We start from the raw sequence: 25,117 nt of genomic DNA on the forward strand, positions 1-25,117 counted from the left end.
TCCCTTCTGTGCTGGCTCTGATTCAGCTCCAGAACCACCACGTTTCCTGGCTGGCACCAGCCTGAGGGCAGCCCAGCTGCTGAAGTCCCTTGTAGCCCCTTTAGGTTACACTCAGTGGTGAACTAACCATTTTTTTTAATATGCTAACCTTTTTTAAATGGATTTGCTTATGACATGTTGGTTTGTTTATTTTCCAGAGGGCGTATTTTTATGTAGATGTATTACATTAACTAGTTCTATCTCATTTATGTACTGGATCTTGAACTATACATATATATATTTACTGTAAATTATTAGCATTTTAACTCAGATTAATGACCGTACAGGTGAATATACTCATCAAAGGCATTATATTTTGATATTGATTTAATTCTACCAAAATTAAGTGCAAAATGTAATCTTAGAGCTCTCCCTGCTTCCCTCTCATTTTGGAAACTGGAGGCACCACTCCCTATGAATTATGAGTGAAAGGCTAATGCAGAGAAATGTGTCCAGCAGGGGCACATGTGTTGGAAATGAGCTGTGTACTTGATTCATCAATACCAGAATGCAGGTGATAGATTCCCAAGATGAAGTCTGCATGATGAGGTCAGGCAAATCTTGGTAACAACTGCCTCATTGTGGAGAGATGTTATGACAACACTGCTGGTGTCACTTAGGCTCTCATTGGAGGGCAGAGACTCCTTATAATGTGCTGCAACCAGGATCTGATATCAGCCATCCAAAGTGCATAGATTTTTCCATTTAGCTGAATCATTTATTAGCAGAATTGAAATTTAGGTCCACATCAGATATTGAGGAACAGTGTTTACATCTCTGTCAAGATCAGGCTGGACAGGGCTCTGAGTACCTGACTGAGCTGTGCTTGTCTCTGTTCATTGCAATGGAATTGGATTGGGTGACCTTTAAGGGTCCCTTCCAACTCAAATGATTCTGTGATTCTATGGTATATGTTCATACGTATATAAAATCCAATTACCTACTGTGCTAAATGGAATATACAATCCTTGTTGCTGTAGCTGGCTAAAATTAAGTTCACTGAGGTTTAAGTTCACAGCAGACTTTAGCCATCAGTCCAGACATCTTGTCTGATTATCATTAGCACTGTAATTAGATTAGCCCACAGATCAAATTTCAAATGGTTTCCACAGCAAATAGCAAATAATCTCTCCCTCTGCTTCCAACACAAGTATAAAAAACCATCAGCATTAGGGTCAAAAATACACTCGTGCAATTTATGTACCAGTAAATGATCTGATCACTATTAACCTTTTACGTGCTACTTTTCTCATCATTGAGACTGCAGATGTATTAAGTTTAATATTCATAGTGTAAAAGGAGTGAGGGAATTAAAATTGTTAGTGACTCCAACAGGAATAGCTGATTGTTGTTTTTCCAGCACCTCTGAACACACAGTAAACATTTATATAGAACTGGGGAAGCCCCATTTGATGTAATGTTTATAGACAACTCTGGCATGATCAAAGGACAAACATCTGGGGAAAAAATTACTATTCATGTCTCCAGTAGATGAGGAGAAGTTGAGCAAAAAAAGATGAAAATCAGAAATATCAGCACAAGTCTTAATGAGGGTGGTTGACCTAATATGCTAATATGCAGAAGTTCAGACATACAAGAGAGGGAAGAACAGCCTGTAAAAGGAAGGAGATAAGATAGAGTTAATGTGAACTGGTAAAAATCAGTTTTATCCAGATGCTTTCTGGCCAGAAAAGCCCAGCTCAGCTTACCTCTAGCTCAGCAGCTTGCTGTGGGTTGCCACTGGCTCTGTGTTTCTCATGATGGGTCTACAAGCCCACGCTTTGACCCAAATGATATCTGTTTTTTTCACTCTCATTTGAGCAATTGAATTAAAAATGGTCAGATGAAAAGATTTGACCTCTGTCTGGGAGCAGATTCTATTTCTCAGAAATATGGGGAGGCCCGTGGGATTCCTGGTAGTGACATTTAGGCTCAGCCCTTAGGATTATTTCTAGCTAAAGCTACCCCAGTGCTGGCAGGTAGACATAGGTGGACACCCAGTTGTGTTGTGGCGAGGCAGACAGCTTTGTGGTTATCTTCCCCTCCAGCTGTACATTCCCATCATTCCTTCTGAGAAATATGATTGTGATTTATTCCTAGAGCAGGTCTAAGTAATCAGTGGAACAGGTTAGCTGGTAGATTCTGCACGTATGTGCTATGTGCGGAGAAAAATACCATGCTCTGACTCAGGGTTTAGAAGAGCATGGATCCATTGAACAATATTCTATTCTGAGAGAGCTGATCAGAGTGCCACTGGGTATGGGGTGGATGCTGATGTCCCCTAAAATGCAGAGAAAGGCAAAGATTACTAAACTGCCATTTAATTTCTGGGGTTGGATGTCAAAAGCTTTGAGGCATCGATGCTCCTGCTGTTTTAAAATCAAAGCAGTTTTTTACTGGCTATACTTCCAGTATCAAGCAAGTTCAGCTGATTAACTCAGCCTCTCCTTAGTGTTGTTACCATGATATCCAATGCTTTTTCTTGGCATATGTTTGAGCATTGAGAGAGCAACACTGTCATTGCTCCCTCAGAAATCTCAGACGCAGAGAGAAGAGGGTAATTAGTGGTGCTTTCTTTAAAAAATAAAATAAAAATCAAGTATGAAATTTATATTATGAAAAAGAACGGATTCCAAAATTGATTGGCTTTAAGATTATTCCATTTCCTCTCACCTTGGATCTCCTTATCTGATTCTTGTGTTAAAGACTATTGGCAGATGAGCATCACTTAGTAGCCTTATTAGCATTGAATAGAAATCTAAACATCATCAAATTTGGATAAGCAAAGAAACATGGCCAGATTGTATTTAAATGAAAACTGAAGTGTGACGTTGGTACTATATGGAAGGAAGTGATTCAGGCTTGATATTATCATGTTTGTATACAGGTGAAGTTCACTGTGATGATTAGTTTGTTGACCTTCTGAATGCTTCCCAGTAAACTTGATTTTAAGTGAATTTCGCAGAGATAGAAATAAATTTAATTTTTTATTTTGAGATACTCTAAAACTCTTTGCTGCACTCTTGATGTTCTGGAGAAAGCTTTTGAAAGCAAGCGACACTAACACGTACTATCAATCATGACCAGCAGAATGCTCCACTAACTCCAGTTCGAGGAAGTTTTATTTATCAGGAAAAAATATATGGCATCCCAAATCAGTGGTTGCTAGGTTATGCTTTTTGCATTACTTTATTTGTTAGATTTGGTAACTGTATTTTTTAGGTATAAGTGACGTAAACTGATGAGGAGATAGACAAATCAGATGAGATGTGAACTCAAGACTGTAGTGGAATGTACAGAGATAATATTTTTTTAAGGCTTTGTGAAAAATGTTTTGGATAAAAGGAAACTGGCAAAACTTGTCCCGCTGCCAGTTTTACAACTGCTGAAACAAATCTTTGCAGCTTTTTCTATAAAGTGAAGCCTTTGAAATATTTCCTCCTGTGTTTTAAGGGAATTTGTGAGGCTTTGATTGTCCCAGTAAAGCTCTGAAGCACTTTGCCCGGTTATTATTGCCTTTCCCTGATGTTCCGCTGGTAGACGTATAATAAATTTCAGTGCTTTTGTTACCAACTTATCACAGCATGTTTATAGATAGTAGTTTCAGAGCAGTGAGAACCAAAACAACAGCCTCATATAGAGTCCAGACAAGAGACTGAACTGGGGACCTATATCATCTGCGTATGGAAGGGGAAGGATATGCTGGGAAAAGAGAGAAAAAAAGATAAAATAAACCTTCCATCCACTTCAAGTTTTTAAATATTTCAGTAACTAAGAAGGTTTACATGCCACTGAGCCATCTGGTGATAGGAAAATCTTCCATTCCCTGTGTTGGTGAAAAGCAAAGCTTTAATTTTGACCCAAAATTGCGCATGCATTCTCACATTCTGTGTCATGGGAATCATGTGTGAGACATGAAAAAGTACTGTGGAAGACATGTACATGTGTAAAAAATGGTTTGACTTTAGGAAATCTATTGTCCACTATACGTATTTCTTCACCTTTCATTTCTGGAGTACTTATAAGTGGCTCATCATCTTTCCACAGTCCATATGTATTCTTGTATTCAGAAGCCGTAATGGAAACGAGTGAAGCAATACATTTGAAAATAGTGCATCATGAAAAAAAAATCAGTAACTAGACTCTCTTGGCAGTCATCTCTGTTTCTGGCTTGCAAGCTGACAAGCTGTCATTGAATTTCAAAACTGAAAACGAGAATATTTGATTCAGTCATCTTCTGAAAAGAGGCCTGGGATACAAATTGTTTAGACTGGCTTAATATTGCAAATACTGCAAAATTACAAGATGTCTTGTTGCTTTTCATATGTGCAGCAAATGCATTTCTATCCATACAGATTTTGTTCTCCACAAAAGATGAGTCAAATCATTATTTCCAAACATGAGATGAGAACATCTATTAAGGAAATGTCCAAATATTGTAGGAGTAATTGAACGAGACGTAAAACTAAAACTTAAAACTATAAAGCAAAGCATTGCCTTGAGTATAGCACTGGCAATGCTTTACGGAAGAGAGTGAGCTCTAATGCAATTGCCAGGAAAGGAGCAGTGGGTAAAGATTCTCTTCCTGATGATGGGAGAACTAAAAAGCTTCATGATTAAATCAGCGGATTTCAATTAAAAAATAAAGTAAAAAAGAGTTCTGCTATAACCTTTTCTGCTTTGCACAGAAAACTCTATTAGTCCAGGTTTCTCTTAGATGACTTCTTTTGGAATTAAGCTCCTGAATTCTTTTGTCCATTTGAGAACTCTGTTCTTTGCTCCTAAAATGATTTCTAACTTAGCTCTCTAACTCCATGTTAAATTGTGGGGACTATAAATCAGTTTTGGCATGTTCTCAGTTACCACAGTGACAGTCACAGCTTGAAATGACTGCAAATACCTTTGAAATACTGTCAAAGTTTGCAGGATCAAAACCACCAGTGATAATCCACTGTGCTGGAGCTGTAGAAGGTGAACTTCCTGTGTCTGGAGATGTAGGCAGAGATGCAAACACTCATACACAGGCAGGAGAGAAGAAATAATACAGAGAATCTCTTTGAAGTGGGTCTTTGTAGAGCTGTCTATGCTGTCTTTGGCTGACCATGTGCAAGAAGAGAGGGAAATGATGAATGCAATTCTTACCTAGTCTTGTGACTAAGAGATATGTAGAGAAACCCAGGCCCTGCAGGAAGCCTGCTTAGGTATGTTTTGGGGAAGAGAGAGAGGCGAAAAGATACAACTGTTTCAAGAGTTAAGATAAAATTGTGGAATGGTTTCTACCCTAAACTTGGGGATGTGAATAAAAAGCTAGGATGGAAATCATTTAGCATTTGATGTAGAGCATGTAAGTATAGAAGATGGGAAGACAAGAGAGGGAGATGCTAACAGATGCAAGAGGCTAGGTGAACAAGAAAAGACATAAAGAAGAGAGGACAAAAAGCAGATGGAAAGATAAAAGAAAAAATATCTCAGATAATTGCTAAAGTGTATTTTTAGGTGAAAGTATCTGTGAACAGTGTAATGCGTGCATTAACCTGTTATGAATTACATGTAGAGGGTTCGCATGTAAGAACAATGTACTTCAGTGATAATCTAGAACTAGGGACTACTTTCCCTAAATCATAACTACAGATATGTAAAGACATGGTAGAAAAAGTCACTTTGAAGTTCTAATTAGTGTTTGCACACAGTTAATCCTCTTTTTTGGGATAGCCTTCTTCTATATGGCATTTCTGCAGCTTAGTCCTTGTTTCATCATCAAAAGACAGAAATTGGAGTTTAAAAGGTCTGCAAACCCCATTTTACCAGTTGATTCTGGAACATTAATCTGAAGTCTTACTGAGGAGTTTCACACAAGGAATGGAAACTGTGTGGTACAAATTCTAATTTACTACCCAAGACTTGAGATTGGCTTGTTCCGGGGAAGTGGCAAAGGGGAGAAAAGAGGAAATGAGGAGCAGCAGAGGTTACCTAACTGTATTTTCAAAGGTAGCCCAATATGATGTTTAATTTTTTTATTTTTTTTTTTCAATCAACTGCAAGAGAAGCCAGTTGTGAATAAATGTAGTTAGCAATTTATTCACAGGATTTGTGGGATTCTGTCCTCACAAGTCTAGGAGCTGCGTAAGTAGAAATCAGACATTTCATACTTGCAGTTAGTGATGTTAAAAAATTATAATCCGCTGCAGATATAAAATTAAAGGCTGCTACTATCATCTTCTTTCCCAGATGTCCCTGGCCTTGGCCTGCGTTCTTTACCTTTCCTTAAGGGAAAATAAGACAACTTCCTAATTTTGCAGAGTTCAGAGTCCATAGAATGTTGTCTCAAACTTACACCAGGGAGATCTCACATTCTATTGGAGCTGCCATTCAAATACTGTGATTTTTATTTTAACTAATGAAGTTCAGAGTATCTGTCTCTCATGAATGGTATTTATTCATCACTGTGTTCTCAAGCAGCAAGTGAATTTTCTTCACAACTAGAAATGCTGAGGTTTAAATTTTCTTTTTTTTTTTTTCCAAGAAATGAAGCAGTGTGTATACTATAATTTCTACAGAAGCCCTCTTAATTTTGACAAAGAAGGACTTCAAACAGGCTCAGATATCCTCCCCTCTTCACATATTGTTTCTTCTTGGAGATCTCTTTCTTGGTTCTAGGATAGAGTTTAAATCAGATTCAGAGGATGTTGTAATGCTGGGACATAGTTTTAATGTGTTTGATGTAAAAATACGTATGATCTAAACTTACATATGTCAAACCTATAGAGCATTTATAACAGAGATAAGGATGTAATTACAATCGTGGCAGTTGAAGTTTGTTGTTTTTGGTCTTCCTACCAACAGAAATAAAGCAGTGGTAGCAGAGTAAAAATGCTGCTGTGATCAATTCCGTCATGACAAAATACATCCAGATGATTTTATTTGGCTCAAAGCTATATGGAGTATCCATCCTAAAAAGAAATCATGATTAGGGCAATTACAATTGAAAACAAATCTCAAATATTACATCGTAGTGTAGCATCCATTACTCAGCCAGTCTTTAAAATTTGGTCTTTAGAGATAAGGAAAACATTGCATCCATTTATCTGACAATTTCTGAGTGTCTGTGAACAAACTCTGTTAATGCCAGAGAAAGTGAGAGACTGAAACAGCAACCCTATACATATGAATATAGTATTTACTCTTTCTCATAACCAATAGGATTGATAATTTTTACTAAAGCCACTAGGAATTTCAAACACAGTATTAATAGTTTTTCTGTCTTTTTACACACTCTCTTTAGATGTTTCCAGGGAACAATTCCAGTTAAATACTATGTAAGTTCAGATTTTCCCAGGCCATGAGAAAGAGTGTGGTTGTTAGGGAGAAAAGTGAGTTTCAGTGGATGACTGGAAGCATAAATGCTGGGTCAGTGCCTGTCTACTTATCCTTTTGCTTACCTTCTGTGGAAATAACTTCTACCTTCAAAGTCCCAATAGGATTCAGCACCTTATTTCATTTCCAAATAGCTCTCCTCCTCAGCTTCTACAAGTAAGACTAAAAGCTATCATTCCATTTGAGTTTCTGTTGAGTATCAAAAAATAGCATCTGTGAAAAGTAGTCCTTGTAAACTAAAATGGGTATCATATGTAAGGTCATAAGGGTCTTAGAAAATACTTTGCAGGAGAATTTGACAAAAAAAAAAAAAAAAAAAAAGTTTAAAAAATTCCTTTAGAATGAAAAAGTTTTAAGTCGTAGTTGGACTCTCTTTTTGTCTATTCAAAAATGACTTAAATATGAACTGTGAATGTTCACACTAGAACCTCAAGTCCCAGAGAAGGTGTGAAATCATCCAAGTGAATTCTGTCCAGAAGGAGAGAGTCTTTTTCTGTAAATAGCTGCATGTATTTCTCCACCTGGGACCGGATCCAAGGCTTTCTGAAGTCAAATAACCTGCTCCATTTGTTTGGATTTGGATTAGCCTCTAACTTACTGATTGTCTTCAGAACGTGTTGCACTGCTCTTCAAATACCAACCAAAATAACAAATCAGATGCAAGGTATGTTAACCAAAGCTTTGCTGGAACATTTTCACAATGCAGGAAACCTAAGAGCAGGGGTTGCAGCATAGACCTAGGAGTAACTGCTGGGTACTTGGCTTAGCTGGCCTGGCTCATTATTACTCCTGATACCATAGCAGACTCTGACTCTGTAGCCAGGGATCTGAGGCACTGAGCTCTTAGATGCATTGCAAGCGTGCCCAAGTTGCTAAGGCAGAACATCCTGGATCTAAATTTCTCAAATACTGTATTATTTATGGCCAATACCTTAAGACCTTCCTTGTTAATCCTTTATATAAAGCAGGAATTCATGAGTAAGTACCAAGACGTGCACAAGCAAGAATCATTTCAACTTGATGAACTTGTCATGAATCAGTTTTCAGCAGAAAACAATAAGATCAAAAAAGAAGCAACAGCTTGTTACTTCATTTCCTGAAACTGATATCGTTTGTAATAACACATACCATGTTAAATTACAGTCTAAGACACTTAAACACACCACGGCTGTCACCAAGCTGGAATCTGGAAGGAATATCCTGAGCTTTATTTAGCCTGTAAAGACGTAAGAAAGCCTAGTTGCAAGGTCCTTCTCCAGTTTCTGTCAGTTAAAAAGCATGCCAGCTGGATCCTACACGTTTCTTCAAGGATCAACACAAGAAATAATGTTTATCTTCAATATAACTTGCAAAGCAGTTTCCCTTAGCAGGGACTCAGAGGCACTTTATGGTCATTAGGTAATGAACTTATGTTTGCAATCTGTGAGTGAGAACAACAAAAAATAATGAACTTCCATCAACAACTGCTTAAGAAAAGTAATTTGGAGGATTCAACTTTGCAGTCTCTCTCATACTTGTACTAAATCACTTGGGTCCTTTCATTCAGTACCGTGGAAATCTGAGTAAGGCTCAATGATCACAGGATCACAACCAATGGCTTTTATCTCCCATTAAGGAACAAGCAAACAAGAAAGTTTTAATTACTACAGGTTTTCAGAAGCTGGTTACAATTTTCTTTCAAGAATCACATTCTAGATTAAAAATAAAATCAGTGCTTTTAAACATGATCACTATTTATTTTGTAAACTCCACCATTATTCTTAGTGACAGAGGAGCACAGGCCTTATATCTTGAGAATGCCATTGCCATGAGGCTTCAGAGAAGCTTAGTGTATAAAATAGATAATTGTGAATGCTTTCAAATCACCCAGTAAGCTGCAGGCTGACAATATCCCTGTCTGAGTTGTCACCTTTCAGTATGGAAGTTTTTAGAGCTTGGTTATTATAAATGACACCACTCAGAGTTTTCAGTTGATAGATTGGATAGTTCTTTTCCACTACTCTGAGAGGATAAAGACCTTTAGGAGATGTTTAAAAACAAAATATTAAGCATTTCAAGACATTTGCACGGAGAATCCATCAGGATAGATAGGATGGTTAGTGATTAGCTCTTATCAAGGAAAACCATGGAAAGCTGTCTCAATTAAATAAAAAACAGCAAGATAACTTGTTATGTGGTATCATGTACAAAGAGTACCAAGTGACATCAAAGCTAATTTGTGAATGTCAGCTTTACAACTCACTTATTTAGGAGTGGCACTTCCCCTTGTCTTGTTATTCTAAATAAGACAATCCATAAACCTTAGGTAATGCACAGGAAAATGTCTCTGTCATCTTGTCTTTGCTTTTACAGTTTCTAACAACAGAAAGTCTCAAAGAATATGTTTTAATGTGAAATATTTTGGCATAATATAGTGAGATTTTGCACAGGGAGTCCTTCAGATCCTTTCAGCATACAGTAAATGATAACTGACTTGGGAAAATGTTCTGAAAGCTAACAATTTTTCTTACGGGTGTTACAGATGCTTGTTGAACTGTTGTTTCTATACTGACTTCTCTAAGGATAGGCTCCAGAACAGGTTCATTGTCTCTGTTACAAGAGCTTGAGGTCTGCCCTCAGGTAAAGAGGATTTTGAGTCTTCCATACCATGGCCTTCTCCAGTGTCTAGTTGAGAGTGAGTCATCTGAAACTAATAGCAAGGTAGGAAGACAACAGCACAAGTCCAAATTGTCTGGGGGTTGGAGAAGATTCAACAAGTACTTGATCTTCTTTTTGGTAGGATTTTAACTTCTGTTACGCTCCCAGTCATACATTGGGAACAAAGCTGTACGCAGGTCTACACTGTCCCTGTAGGGACTGCACCACCACCCAGAGCTGTTGTTAGCCTGACAGGGGTTGCTTTGTGACAAGAAGATGAATACAGCTATAAAAATGATGCATCATGGCCTTTGGAAATTACATGAGATATCTGGAGATGTTTGCCTGACTAATGCCACAAATGCTTCTGGCTCTTTGGCCGCACAAGCAGCCTGGTATGTGGGGTGCTTTTCCACCAGCAAACCACTGCTCCATGCCCAGATGGAGAAAGGAAAGCAACAGCGTGTTCTCTGCCAGGCTGTAAAAAATAATAATAATTTAAAAATAAAAAAAAATAAAAATAAAAATAAATAAAAAAAAAAAATAAAAAGATTCATCCATTTGGCTTGAATGCTAAGTGAAGTACTTAAAGATATTTGTTTCGGTGTTTTATTTAGTGTTGTCATGATTAATGGAGATGTCCTACAAAACAGAGCCATTAATAAATCAGAAAACTAACATCTATTTTTAGGCTACAGATCTCATGGCCTTTCCTCAAAACGTATGATACCCTCAAAGGGATAGCTTACTGATTGAGGCATGGGCAGGAGAGAGTCAGGCTTTGTACTGCAGGAAGAGTAAAGCACTGCTATGGCCTGTCCCTCTGAGAGTTGGGAGGCCAGAACTTTGGTGGGGACCTGTCATGTGATGCTATTATTCATTATCCTTGTCATCCTATAATTTTTCATTTATCTACATACTGCTTTATTAAAGTAAGTGGCTATGTTTATTCATGGCATCATTATAGTTTAATCTGTGGTGTCTCTTGTGAGTTTGGCATCCAGCTTCCCACCTCTTATGGATATCAACAGTTGACCCTGTAGCCCAGGTGTTCTCTTATCCTCTTAATCAGTTTGTCTGCCCTGTGCTCTTAGTCTCTTTTACCCTCCTGAAAACACATTAGAAGGAAACACAACCAAAGTGTATAACACAGAAAAAATCTTTTAGTTACTCAATTCTACCAGTGCAAACTCAAAGTACAGTATTAATTGCATTCATTATTACTAGGTTTCACATCTGCACTGAGCTACTGCATGAGAACCTATGCTGCTGCCCTGGCTGTGCTGCTGGGATGTATCTGTGCAGGCTTAAGTAGCTTCTGCAATGACAATGTAGTTCTTATTTGATGCTGAAATGACTGTTTCCATAATTCTTTAAGACTGTTATGCAGCTGCAGAAAATGTGCAAGAGACAGTGTTACTGCTGCTGTTGCATTCCCAGGTAGCTGGGATGCACTTCCCCCTCCCTGTTATCCTGTGCCCATGGTAACACAGAGTAAAATGGCATCCCATGAAAAGCAGCTGATTGCCAGCACTGCCTGATAGCTGCAAGGAGCCATGAAAGCTAATAAAAATGATTCACGTTCATTCTCTCCTCCCTGTAAACCAGCTGTTTAAAAGAAAAGGGGGCAAAATTGAGAGTGAGCATCAACGGAGATACAGCCCTGGTGAAGTCAATAAAGTTGCACCTAGCAGGAGCAGGTCCCCATTTAATTTCAATTCTTACTGCACAGGGGAAGCAGAGGGTGCAACAGTATTATCATAACCTTTCATTAATCTCAGCAGGCACCTCGTTCAGCTAACGAGACACATGCCAGCAGAATGCCAGTGTGGTGATAACCTGCAGAAGGCAGCGAGAAAGAAACTGCCTTGCTGTGCATTGTGTTGTTGACTGGTGCTGCACTGATGAGAGTAGCAGAGAGGTAAGCTGTGCACAGAGGGGCCACCTTCCCACTGTTCTGCAGATCAGACAGGAATGGGATATCCTCTGCAGGGTAGGCTGCAGGCAGTGAGCTTGCTGAGCTGCTTTCAGAGAGGGTCAGAGGAAAGCCAGAAGCTACTGAAGAGACAATTAAGAGCAATAACATGCTGCTCAGGGGAAATTAGTATGTGCTTCTTCTCAGGGAGCAGTATCTCTATGAACAGCTGCAGCCAGGCAGAAGCAGTGCATGTTTGTGGCCTTCCAGGCAGGTCTGGCTGGAGCAAGGGGCTGCCAGGCATTGGAGGCAGAGTTCTTTCAGCCTGTGTATCTCTTAGTGAGTTTGGGTTTGTATAATAAATCTGTGTTAGATGGATGAAATGATAGATGAATGTTGTTGCTGTTTTCTTTAGGGAAGCACAGAAGGTGCTAACTAGATCCCGTTATAAACCGGGTAGATAAATAGGAATAGAATGAATGCATGGGACAATCTAAACCAGCATGTGGTACAGTGTTTACAACACTCTTTACAAAGGTAAATTATGTCTAAGCCTTTTTCCAAGAGATCTATCACAAAAGATTTTTCTTTGTGGATGACAAAATATAATGTAACAGTACGAAAGAAGCTCTCTGTTAAATGGAGACACCACAGCAGAGTGAAAACTATTAAAAGTTCACTCACAAAAATAATGCAAAATAAAAAAAAAAAAATTAAAAAATCGATGATTAATTAAATTTTTGTGAATTTGTTTGATAAACCATCAAATTAATACTATAAATATTAATAAATATGCAGTGAGCTAGTGTTGTTTTCCAGGCTATATTGATCATATTAATGAGAATGGTAATGTTGGCGTTTTGATTATGATAAACAGAACTGTGTTCAGGTTGTTGCATTTTCCATCTGAAACAAATTAGCCTTCTTTTTTTTTCTGAAGTTTCGGAAGAAGAACACTAAATACACAGAAATGATCATAGAATCACAAAATGGCTTTCATTGACTGGAAGGGATGTTAAAGCCCACTCAGCCCCAACCCCTGCTGTGGTTCCCAGGGCCCATCCAATCTGGCCTTGGGCATCTCCATTGAATGATCTCCTCTGAAGCCCTCTTCACTCCTACTGTCAAATCTGGAGTATATATATATATATATATATATATAAAGGTGATGTGTGAGAGCAGCTTCAATAGAGATGAACTGCTGAAAACTGTTTTTCACGTTATTGAGAAAATGTATGGCTACCTTAAACACTTGTCTTTATCAAACAAATGAGAAACTATAAGTGAGCTGCTGTCAGTATCAGAGAGAAGAGGCTGGCCTGTAACCTCATGGCATATGAAACACACAAAAAAATTGAAGAAATACAGCAACAAATTCTGTTTACATCAGAGTTCTTTTTCTCTTGCACTTCTTCTCTGGGAGCAATTCAAATAATTGCACATCTCCATTGCCCTAAGTTTCCTGCACACGTTAAAAACTATAGAAAATAGACTAAAAATGTTCTGTGAAAAACCTCACATTCTATGAACAAAAGGAAGGTATTTCCTGGCTAGAGCTTAAGAATAAGGTCAGAGATCTAAGGAATGTTTTTAGTGTTTAACGAAGTTGATACATGATAGAAGTGTGGCCCAAGCCCTACTGGGCATGCTTTCAGGCCACACTGACAGCACTGAGGTAGCCAAAAGTGAAATGTACTGAAGAAGAGAGGAATGAATGGTATCAGAAAATGAAAGAGCATCAAAATGTTAAGAGGTCTGAGAAGCTGCTAAAGTCCACAGGATGCAGGTTTCCATAGAAATTCTGAGCATTGTTTTTAGTATCTGGAAGTTCTAATCTGTCAGCAAAGATTAGATCATCCAGCCAAACCCAGATGGACACATGTAGGGCTGTATGGTGTTGTATGATAACTGTTAAGTCACAGCCTGAACCACTGATTGAGCACCTGGGGAAAGGACCTGGTCAGCCCTGGGAGCACAGGTGAAGGCAGTTCAGCTGTGTGACTGGAAGGGGTGCAGCCTGGCTTAGACCTCATTTAAAGGCTGACTGCCAACATAGAAAGATGTCTTTCTGGAGATCCCTTCCTGCTGAAGCTCTCCCCTGTGAACCTGGCATCTTCTGATATGGGCAAGCAATCTTTTTTCCCTTCCTTTATAGCCCCTTTCTATTGTGCTGATCCTTCTGTTATTGCACCTTTGTCATAATGCCTTTCCCGCTGTATTGATCTGTCCAATTGTTACAAGTGTATCAGATTCCTCTATCGGTAAGAATATTTTCATGAAACTTTTATTTATTTATTTATTTATTTTTATGTGAATACTGTTAAACTTGGAGTTTGGTCCAGACACTGTGGTATTTTATAGCTTTTCCTGTGCACTGCAATTCTCGTCGTGAAGTTATTAGCAAGAAGGAATGAAATGTAATGGCAATAGGACTGCAAGGTCATAATCATAACTTGTTCTTACCAGCTAAACATTAAGCTTATGTGATCTCTCTGTTTTGCTGTAACTTGGAACTTCTTTTTAACTTCAGAAATTTTCAGTAGGGAAGCTAAGATGGAAATTAGTGGACATGTCTTTGAACAGTAAGTGTTCTGGAAATTAGAAAGAATGTCATGATCAGCATGCTCACGTATTTCAAAATGCTGCATTCTCCTGACAGTTCTTTCAATAATTTTTAGTGAAATACATCTGTAGCCATTGTATAATCCCCCCTACACCTGCAAATTATAACACGGAGTGTCATGATTTATTTCACAGCATAAAAGCTGTTAAATGAATACTGACAGCACCATTAGTGTTCTGATCTTGAAATGAAGTGTAAGTCAGCTCTGCTTAAGTTGTCGTTCTTGCGAATCACAAATAAATGTGCAGTTAAAAGGGTGCCATAAGTTAATCAGAGCAAAATTATTAAAGAAATATCAGTAAGAAAGTGAGCCAACCAGGAAATGGCACACTGAATCTCTTACTGTAACATCGTGTTTCTGTAAGTGGCCGATACTTAGTGCTATGAACTCTGGAGTAAAGCAGATAGCTGAAAAGGGGCAAACATTTTACTCATTCTGCATGAACTAAGAGATGTCAATGCTATTTCTTGTGCTCAGATTGCTCCCACCTACACCCCTGCCTTGTTCCTACTTGTGGCAAACAGCACTCTAGCAGGCTCCATGCATGCTGGACTCCTCTCTGACTGCTGCCTTCTGGGAGGTCTTGGTGAAAAGTGGAGAACAGCAAATTAACTAAGCTTCTAGTGCTCCTTAATTTATCCTGGCAAGGATCATCAGCTACCATCGTTCTGCCCTAAAAACCATTCCTTGATGTTGTCTTCTAGCAAAGAAAATGAGTCTTCCTTCTTGCACAGAAATAAGATATTTAATTTGTCTTCAGAGCTGATACAGATTTGTATTTTAAACAGTCACAGATCATCCACGTATTTTTCTAAAATATCATATTCTGTCTCATTTGTTCTCTAATTTTGTTCTTTTTAAACACTCAAATCCTTTTTTCTCTAGTCATAGAGATCCATCCAATAGATGCTATGTGTTGCCCTTTTTGAAGGGGAAAGCTGGATCTGTCTGTCCTTTTGAATGTTAATGTTTGTCACTAGAGCCCTGTGAATTCTATTGTATTATAAATATTTATCACAACTACTTTAATACTAGCAGCTGTGATCCTTTAACGTGCAGAGTCTGTGTTGTAAAGATCCAAATGCTCTGTAGCTCTTCCCAGTTTCCAGAAGATTTGATATTGTTCATTTTTGGCACTTCTTTAGTGGAGCTCAGCATAGTCCAAGGAGGATCTTTATTTTCCTTAATGGGAATTAATTCCTTCCTCTCACACTATAGCTCCAATGTAGAATTTAGACAGTTTTGAAGCATTTTTTTCAGAGCCATTTAGTCCAATCAGTTTATCTATCTGAAATGATCTGCAATGTTGAATCTAAACCATGAATCATGGAACTTTCTGAACTAGCTTATTTGTTCTTTTAAGGCACCAGCAGTAATTTACAGCTTCTGTTAGAATCTCCAGATTCAACACATGTAGTTTATGTGTAGCAGTTCATCAAGTATTTTTATCGTGAAGTGTCTGTACAAGGGCTGCTATGAAAGTAATGTCTCCTATTTTGTTATATTGGCCCAGACAGCCAGTTGGTGGAATGGCAGTGATGACCGAACCTTTCCACCAGTCATAGGGTCATAGAATGGTTTGGGTTGGAATGGACCTTTAAGATCATCTAGTTCCAATGCCTTGCTATAGGCAGGGACACCTCCCTCTTCACCACGTTGCTCGAAGTCCCATCCAGCCTGGTCTGGCTGACCTGTTACATTTTGTTGCCTTACTACAGATGGCAGCAAAGAGGCAACCTGGCAAAACAGTATCAGACACAGCAGTGCATATGAAGTAAAAGTGTGGGGGAAAAAATGACACCCACTGACATTCACTGATGTCTGCTGAATGTTTCTGGAGGCCAAACAGTGGATGTGAGCACAGTAAGGTGGTGGGTAGTACATGTCAGCAGTGATGATAGCAAGAGTAGTCACAAATTGTGACCAGTTGGTACAGATTTTTGTGTATGTGCTGCAGACTCTTTTTCATCATTGGCAGAAGTGCATTGCTGAGGGTGGTGACTGTGTTGGACAATAACATTCTGTAGGTGATAATTTGCTCTATCAAATAGTGTTGTGCTTTTTGTGTCTGTTGCAGTTTCCATAGAAATAAAATGAGGCATTACTTTAAGAGCAACCTATGTATAATTTTACTTCAAAAAAAAAAAAAAAGGTATTTCAATCAGGTGATTTTTTTTCTTCTCTTGCTTTTGAAGGTGTACTCCTTTAATTCCAAACTAACGTTGTTGAAATAACTGTTGAGTGAAAACAAGAAAACAAAAAAATATATGAGATGTGATGAAATGAATTCTCTTTCAAAATGAAACATTTCTCTTTGTCATATAGAAATCCAAATGGGACCCTGATCAATGGAACAATATGGCCAGTCTTCACCAGTACTGAACAAAAATATTTAACGTTAAACACTGATGCTTCAGAGGTGCTTACAAAACTACGTGCTCAGCAGTGTCGGTTCTGGAATATTTTTTTCCCCAAAGTACTGGAAATGACAGGTAAAAATGTTTTTGTTTTTGTTTTTTTGGTTTTTTTTAGATACTTTGATCTAAATTGTTTCATGCAAAGCTCATTTGGTTGTTATTATTGTGATAATTCAATTTAACTCTTTGTCTTTCCATTTGTAACTCTATTTCCATGAGATGTTCAGATGTTGGATAAAATTAGCCATGCTGCAGTGATGGGCATCATACTCTATGGAAAGGAAAAAGAAAGAATCAGTTTTCCTGGATCCTAATCTAGAAATGAGAGAGAGTTTCTACTTGCAACCATGACATAATACTTTGTATTGTAACAATTCTCTTCACTGAAATAGTATTTTGCATTTCCTATCTCCTTTTATGCTCAAAAGAACTCCTGGGACAGTACGTTCCATCCATAAATATTTCTTCATCAACTGATGCCTCTTTCATCATTTCTTCTACTGAAACAGACAAGCAGGGTTACTTTAATTTGATATAAGATGATAGAAAACAAGGCATAAGGAAACGTTATGTCATTGTTGCAAGTTGTAGTTCAAGCTTAGTTCAGATAGACAAAGTAGGATTGCATCAGAATTATTTTGCAGACATTGCAGGGGAATTTCTAATTGTGCCAAATGGTCAGTTTGATGTGGGTGTGGTTGTCGATGAGCCATATAGTGATCATTGCATAAGTTGTGCTACACCTTTGACATCTTCTCTATATGCCACCTACAGAAAATTTGGGCCTTTTTATCTCTGAAATATTTTGTATGATTTTTTGGAAGATTTCTTAAAGTCTCCCACTTCAATTTTGATATGTCAGATTATAACTGAAGACGTGAGTTTAAGTGAGTGCCTAGGTTGGTAGGCAAATACACCAGACTTTGACATGTGTTATGTGAGCTCACAATTCCAACTTGACATAATTGCTACACACATACATGGGTAGCTCTATTGCAATGGGCTTACTGGGCCCTCCCTTCACAGTCACTTCAAAGACTAAGCAGGAACATTCAGCATTTAGTGTTTCATTTGAGGGCAGGAGCACTGGGACAACCACCAGAACATTTTCTGATGATGGTTTCTGAAAGAAACACACTGGAGGGACAATAAACAGTAAGTGACTCTTAAGAAGCTTTTAGAGCAATCGTATGTTAATTATAAAAGCATCTCTTTAAGACTATCTCCTCAGTGCAGTCTTTAACACATCCTGAGCCCCAGCTATTTACATCTCTGTTTCCTCTAGATTATGGAAAGCTGCAGGTAGCCAAGATTTCCATTTGTGTTTCATTACTATTTTAGTGTCCAGTATATATAGTGCATGCATTTCTGTTTCACTTGATATTATTGCATCATACATCACCTATAAGGAAATCAAACCTTAAAGTGGCCAGTATAAATATATTGTATTAAAAAGTAAATATGAAAACTCTGAAAAGATATTAACTATAGAGGCAGAAGAAAGTTCAACCTCTTGAGTAGTAATAACCAAAATCACTGTGTTTGCAGTGAACCTCTCAACAGCATCTGGATTCCATAAAACAATTCTTAGAGTATTCAGACTGTTAAAAATGTGATGATGTAAAAAAGTGACCATCAGAATTAGTTGCCTATTTCCATAGAGATACATAGTGCACTCCTTAGGCATGCAGAAAATTGGATTATCCAAAACTAACCTCAATTACAGCTGAAGAAGAAAATTCTACTCGATGTGCCTATGGCAGCCATCTGTAGACCTTTGTAATCTTGATTCTTCCCAGCTCCAGCATTTTGCATCCTGGATGGTAAGAGGGAGAACAGTTCTTACAAGAATTCACCCCCAAGATAGGGCTATTTCCGTTTGGAAGATGGTAATAGTAATAACCTGAAGTCCTGAAAAAATATATACAAAAACAAATATCCTTTTTAATTCTTTATTTTTTAAAAAGCATTTATATTAAAACATGTGACTAAAAGGTATTGAATACAGAGATACTGACGTAGACATTCTCCTTTTTGGAAACTATCACCATGAGAGAAACAGCAGCATAAAGTTGTAGTGTTTATGATACCAGTGAACCAAGAAGTTTTGCAGGTACCAGCATTTATGAGCTGTTGAGGACGACAGAAAAAAATAATTCCAGCTTGTCATCCCTTATTAATTATACTGTGTCAAAACAGCTACATGGCCTTTGTCTCAATCTTAATGTTAATACTACAAAAATAAATTCAAGATTAGCACTTTGTTGGCACATGTAGCAGAGCAACAAATGATGGTATGGAGTTAAATTTAACTTTGCTATAATGCCGTTGAATTGAGGGCTGTATGCCTATGTGGAAAGAAATGCCAGCTGTCTGTGCTGACACTGTTGAAGAATCAAAACAACCTTTTTTTTTTTCTTTGTTAAAGTAGGACCTTTCTGAGCATCAAGGTATGACTCACTGCCTCCTGAAATCTCCCCCCTTCTCCTTGTAACCTTCTCTTTGCTTTGCATTAGGCTAATTGGTATCTATAGACTCAGGCTATCTCAGGCTATCTGGAAGATGGCATATAGCAAAATAACCTCACTGTATTATCAGCTGACTACCAGAGAATTGTATCACCCAGTAATCTGAGCTGTAATTATCAGTCAAGCCGAATTCTCTCATCTTTTTTTTTTTTTTTTTTTCTTTCCTTCCAGCTTTCTAGCTGTCAGCTCATCCAAGTCATAGGTGGTTGTTTCAAAGAGATTGATGGTGTTGGTGATAATGGGATGCATTGACTTGTGACTTCAGGGTGGATCTTATCACTGAAAAAGCAAACAAATAGGAACCCAAGTTCTTACTTCAGTGTTTTCCTTTCTCCCTCTTGTCTTTTAGATTCATAATGGTGGCAAGTCTGAATTTCTCATTGTCTGTTTTCTCCATCTGAAATGTCTATAATTTATACTTTAAATCAGCGACTTTTAATTGAAGATGTGTGTATTATAATGCTATTTCACTTTCCAATGTCTTTGGGCACAAACACTTTCTGCACATTAAGACTTCAAACACATCTAAACCTGAATAATTAAAGAAAGAACAGTTTTTTGAATTCATAAATGGAATCTTTGCCTGGATAAACAAAACTGAAAACTAGAATAAGACAAGAAATGAGATTTAAGTTTTGCTTCTCCTAATAATGCCAGTGATGGTTCATGTCAAATGACCAATCCACTGTGGAAAATCTGATTCTAAAATTCTGGATAATTCCTTAAATTGGAGATGTGCAGAGATGAGTTCCTAGGGTCAGGAAAGTCATACACATTGTTTGTCTTCTCCCTCCAGTTCTGAGAGTTATATCAGCACAGCTTAGTAATCAAAACATGCTGTTATTGTTATCAGTGTTTACAAATGTTCTCAGGGTTAATCACAGCTGTGGCCAGCAGAATAAAAAATAAAATCATCTGAACTGTTCTTTGAACTCTGATGTAACCAAGCTTATTTACTTATTAGAATTGAGAACGATCTGGTTAACTTTTTAATATTTCTTCCTATATTTGTTCACAATTTCACTTTTGACTACAAGAAGTGCAGAACCTCCCCAAGAAAAAGCATCCTGGTTTTATTTCTGGTCTCACTGGAACAAAGTAATGTAAATCTCATTTCAAAGTCTCATTAAATTGCCATCTGGATTTCCAGACCGAAAAGGTTTGGAAATGTTGAGCTGAACTGCAGATAAGCAACCAAATTACTGGATGCTTCTCCAAACTAAATCTCTGAATCTGTTAACTCTCTTTCCAGAATATTTTCTCTACTGATGTGTAAAATACAAAAGTATTTCATTTTCACATAACCAGTTAAACTTGCAGTGCTGGCAGATCATAAAAAATGGGGGAAAAGAGTGTTTTTATGGAGGGAAAGGGCCTATGCTCTATTGCAGCAGAAGAACATAAAGTCAAAAGAGCATAAAGAACTCATGGAGCTGTTATCTAGTGAACACAATTACTGCATTTTTTGGAAGCAAGCTACATCAATATGGGACACTGAGGTAATTAGGTGCAAAGTGAATAAAGGCATTCATAGATCATCAATGGTTTCTAAACTTTAAGAAAAATTCTGCATCTGACCCACAGTATGCAATGAGCCCTTTATGTTTTATCTTTCATTTTGTAGTTGTAGGTGTTGTTCTTCCAAGGTCACTGCATCCCTTTCTAGGGATAATTATCTTTTGGGACTGGAGGATGTGATCCCTGTCCATAAGATACTCCGGGAACCTTGTAAAATGATATATTTTTATTACTCTTCTCATCCTCACCCTCTGCTCTGATACCTATACCAGATTTGGCAATAAATATTACCTTTGGGATACAGGATTAGTCAGCAAATGCTTTATAGGCTAGAATTAAAAAAGAAATTGATTTCATGTTGACATTATGTACGTTTTACAGTATCATTTTCCAAACTTGTGTCACTTATACATTAAACATGCAGATTTATTTTGAAGCAGGGTGAAATCCTGGTCATCCATTGTAATCCATTGAAACTAACTGCAGGACAGTTGTGGCCTTCAACAAAGCTGTGATTTCACTGTAACTTTACAATTTACCTACCTCAGACTGCATATCATATTCTTTGGGGCATGTAGGCTTCACTGTAGGATATATTGAACTAATATTTCAAAGATTTCACAAAAAGATAGCTCTAAAATGACATGTTTGATGGACAGCAATCCCATACATAGACATCTTTATTCCCCTAAAGTGTGCCTGAGTGATATCTGCAGTTCTTCCTGATCTGTCACTGAATTTCCAGTTGGTCCAAATTTGAGAAAAAGATACAAAAGAATATCCTAAAATGTACTTAGAGCAAATGACATTGATAATCAGAATTATTTTTCAATTAGCATATAAAGAGATTCAAATTTAGATTAATGTAACCCATTTCATGTTTTACAGGAAATATTGATGAAGCAGAACGAGAGTGGAAAGCAGGATTCCATCGCTGGAACAATTACATGTCAGACTGGAAAAATCAATTTAATGATTACACCAGCAAGAAGGAGAAATGTGCAGGCTCTAATTAATATGTTTACCCTATCCAGTATGTTCTTATTACTGATCATCAAGGCAAGTATAGTGGTAGTTATCTGACGTGGCTAGCATTGAATACGTTAAGCAGATTAAAAAAGTATTATGGATATAATTTTGATTCCCCAGATCTTTCATTTATATTTTACCTCATATCTCAATAAACATTACAAAAGATCTGTACTCTTTGAAGCTTTGTTGCTTCGCTGTGTTAAATAGGACTACAGGGATTAAAGTCTGAAGATTAATGGTGTACATATTATAAACACTAGCTGCTTAAATTCTCACTTCAAAGATACAATATAATCTGTTATAGAAAAAAAATGGATTTTCTTTAGAGAAATGGCAATGTTTTATAGCATTGCAATGCAAAACACAATTGTTTTTGATCTTTAACTGCAATGCCACAGCACTTAAGCTTTGCTTCAGACATAATTTAATTGACACAAATATAAAGAGATTACAACTTTGCTGGACACGCCAAACAATATTTGCTTGTTAGACCAAAAAGTTTAAAGACAGACATTAAAGCCTGAATCACGGCTTTTTTTTAATGGCAAAATCTGTAGAACAAAGCCATGATAGGAAAGTATTCAGGCTATCCACAGAAAACCTGAATCACTCTGTTCAAGCCCAAAGGTGAAATAAGCCAGAAAACCTGAGGCGTGTGCTTCTGCTAGCCTGATTTTTCCAAGGAGTAAGAAAGCTCTGGGTTCATGAAGTCACAAACTCACAGCTTTCCCTGTTCAGGTGCCCAGATGACTTTGTCCTGTGCATGTCTGTGCAATTAAGTTGAGCCCCGGCTATGAAAATTCTGTATGCTGAGTTATCTTGCAGTTGATGGAGAGGCCCATGTGTACTGGAACACGGTGGACACATTTTTAAACCTGTAGAACACTGATCTATGTATTGTCAAGCTCATTAGATACCAGCCATTAAGGGCCTACTAAGGAAGGCTGAGAAGGACCTCGCTGCATAAGAAAATTGGGATATGGTAGGAAAGACCCAGATCTTTGGCATGGTCAAATGATCTCCATTTGTCACACACGTAGGCATCTCCACAACTGCTTTCTACCCACTTGAGATGAATCTATTAGATGGTCCTAAAAATACCCCTTAGATTGCTCTTCCTCCTACTTTTCTGCTTCTGGATGAGGTTGGAAGTTGTATGCTTCAATAACACCTTAAATAGCTGCCTTTTACTGGCCCATCTGGGAGGAATAAATGTCAAAAATTTGACAAACATAAAGAGTATGTAAAAGCAACAGCCCATCTCATAAATAAATTATTCTGAAGCTTTCTGTAAAAGTAATAGCCTTTCAGTGCATCTATTTTCTGTTCTAGTGATTATGAGCTCTTGCAAAATTCCTTCTCAAATTTAATATACTGAAGAGATCTAGATAAGGAACAGAGGGTGGTCTCTTTGGGGCTTTCAGTCTGACCAGATGGGATCCCCATTACATGAACAAAAGAGAGTGCAGAAAATATATCCTCTGTTACTGAAGATGGCTTACCTTTTCATAGTTATTTCTAGGCTACTTTATGGAAAACCACCTTTTACACAGAATTTCAAAAGACTTTGTCCTAAATAGTAAAAAATCTAGTCCTTTTTGAGCAGGCTGATTAAAACTTGCTTGTACTTAGGTTTTTTTTTAACCCTCCTCACACAGCACATTACGTTTGTACCACAAATACTTGGCTCACTACATACATTAGCATAGTTACTGCTATTAATAATAGCATGGAGAGCTAAACCATTTTGTGCTATGTTGGCTGTTTGCTGGATATTCTTCATACCACTGAAACACTATTAAGGGTAAACTTCCTGTCATCACTGAATCTTGCTCACACAATGTGTTTCATAGAGATGCTGGATGCTAATCTGCCACAAAGAGCCTTGAATTAGCACCCAAGCATATTTAGAAGTAGCATTTGTCTTTCTTGATATCCTCTTTTTTGTTGTGCTTTGCTATCTGTCTAATCACTTGTCTTTTGTGGAAAAAAGAAAGCTAATTAAAATGCTTAAATAACCTTTGGGAAGGGCAGTATTTAAAATATCTTGCTACAAAGGTGTCCTTTGTATGTGCTGTGAGCCAGTCTGGATAAGGTCTCCTTGAAGACTAGTGCTCTTTCTGGAGTATTTCTACCATGTCTGTGACATGTTCTTAAATAAAGGAAGGGAAGAAAGAAAAACAGAGTAAAATAAATCTTAAATCACTCTGAAGAGTTGTTTTATGAGTTGCTTTACTGATTTTCTTTGTGTGAATGTATCGCTAGCTTTGTATTTTTCATATGCTGAGAAATAATTAATATCTCCATTTGTCATTCATGTGAAATCAATGTATCATTTAGCCCTTTGCTTATATCCCATACTTAAGCAAATAAAGCCTTAAGCACTTGCACAAAAGTAGCTAAAAGAAAAAGACCTCTGAAAAACATTGTGGATGGCTGAAAACAAAAGGCCAAACAAACCTTTATTTTGAGGAAATTGAAGATTCTCTGCCATTGCTTTGGAAAATTACGTATTAGATGTCTCAACCTGACCTCACTGAAAATGCAGTGTTAATTTATGTTTTTTCCTTGGCTTAAAAGAGACAAGAATTCAAGGCTTCCAAGTTAAACCAGAAAAAAATGTGTTGATCCTTTCTTCCTGTTCCTGATATCTGAAGCAATGATTCTGAATTTAGTCCCAAAGTTGCTGAAAGATTATAAGAAAATGAACAGCAGTGCCAACAAAAATGTTGGCATTAAATCTGTTGTCAATTGATTTATAAGCGAACTACATGCTGATTAAATTACTGACATTTCACACCTATTTTGCAAATAGTCATAAGTGGTTTGAACTGAAAACATTTCCCAGCAAAAATCTCCGTAATTAAAACCTCTTTCTTTTGTATTTTATGTGTTTTGTCTGAAGGAGTTTGGGTTTTATAAGCTAACCAGCTTTCAGTAAAGTTAAATATTTACCAGCTTTCAGTAAAGTTAAATATTATCTGTGTGAAATCTCATGGGAGTTCCCCCTGGAATATCAAATCCTAAAGGATT

General features: G+C 37.5%; 1 protein-coding gene across 4 annotated transcripts in view; it reads left to right on the forward strand.

Moving 5' to 3' along the window:
- Nucleotides 1–24,472, forward strand: part of BCHE (butyrylcholinesterase) — a 50,949-nt gene extending 26,477 nt beyond the window's left edge. For all 4 annotated transcript variants that reach the window (XM_072344637.1, XM_072344636.1, XM_072344638.1 and 1 more), the window contains exons 3-4: nt 16,915–17,081; nt 21,941–24,472. In XM_072344637.1, coding sequence (XP_072200738.1) covers nt 16,915–17,081; nt 21,941–22,068 — 295 coding nt within the window. In that variant the 3' untranslated portion in view covers nt 22,069–24,472. The remainder of the gene's footprint in view (nt 1–16,914; nt 17,082–21,940) is intronic.
- The last annotated feature ends 645 nt before the right edge of the window (nt 24,473–25,117 follow it).

The sequence above is a fragment of the Excalfactoria chinensis genome, chromosome 9 (genome assembly GCF_039878825.1).
Source record: "Excalfactoria chinensis isolate bCotChi1 chromosome 9, bCotChi1.hap2, whole genome shotgun sequence".
NCBI classification, from domain to species: Eukaryota; Metazoa; Chordata; class Aves; order Galliformes; family Phasianidae; genus Excalfactoria; species Excalfactoria chinensis.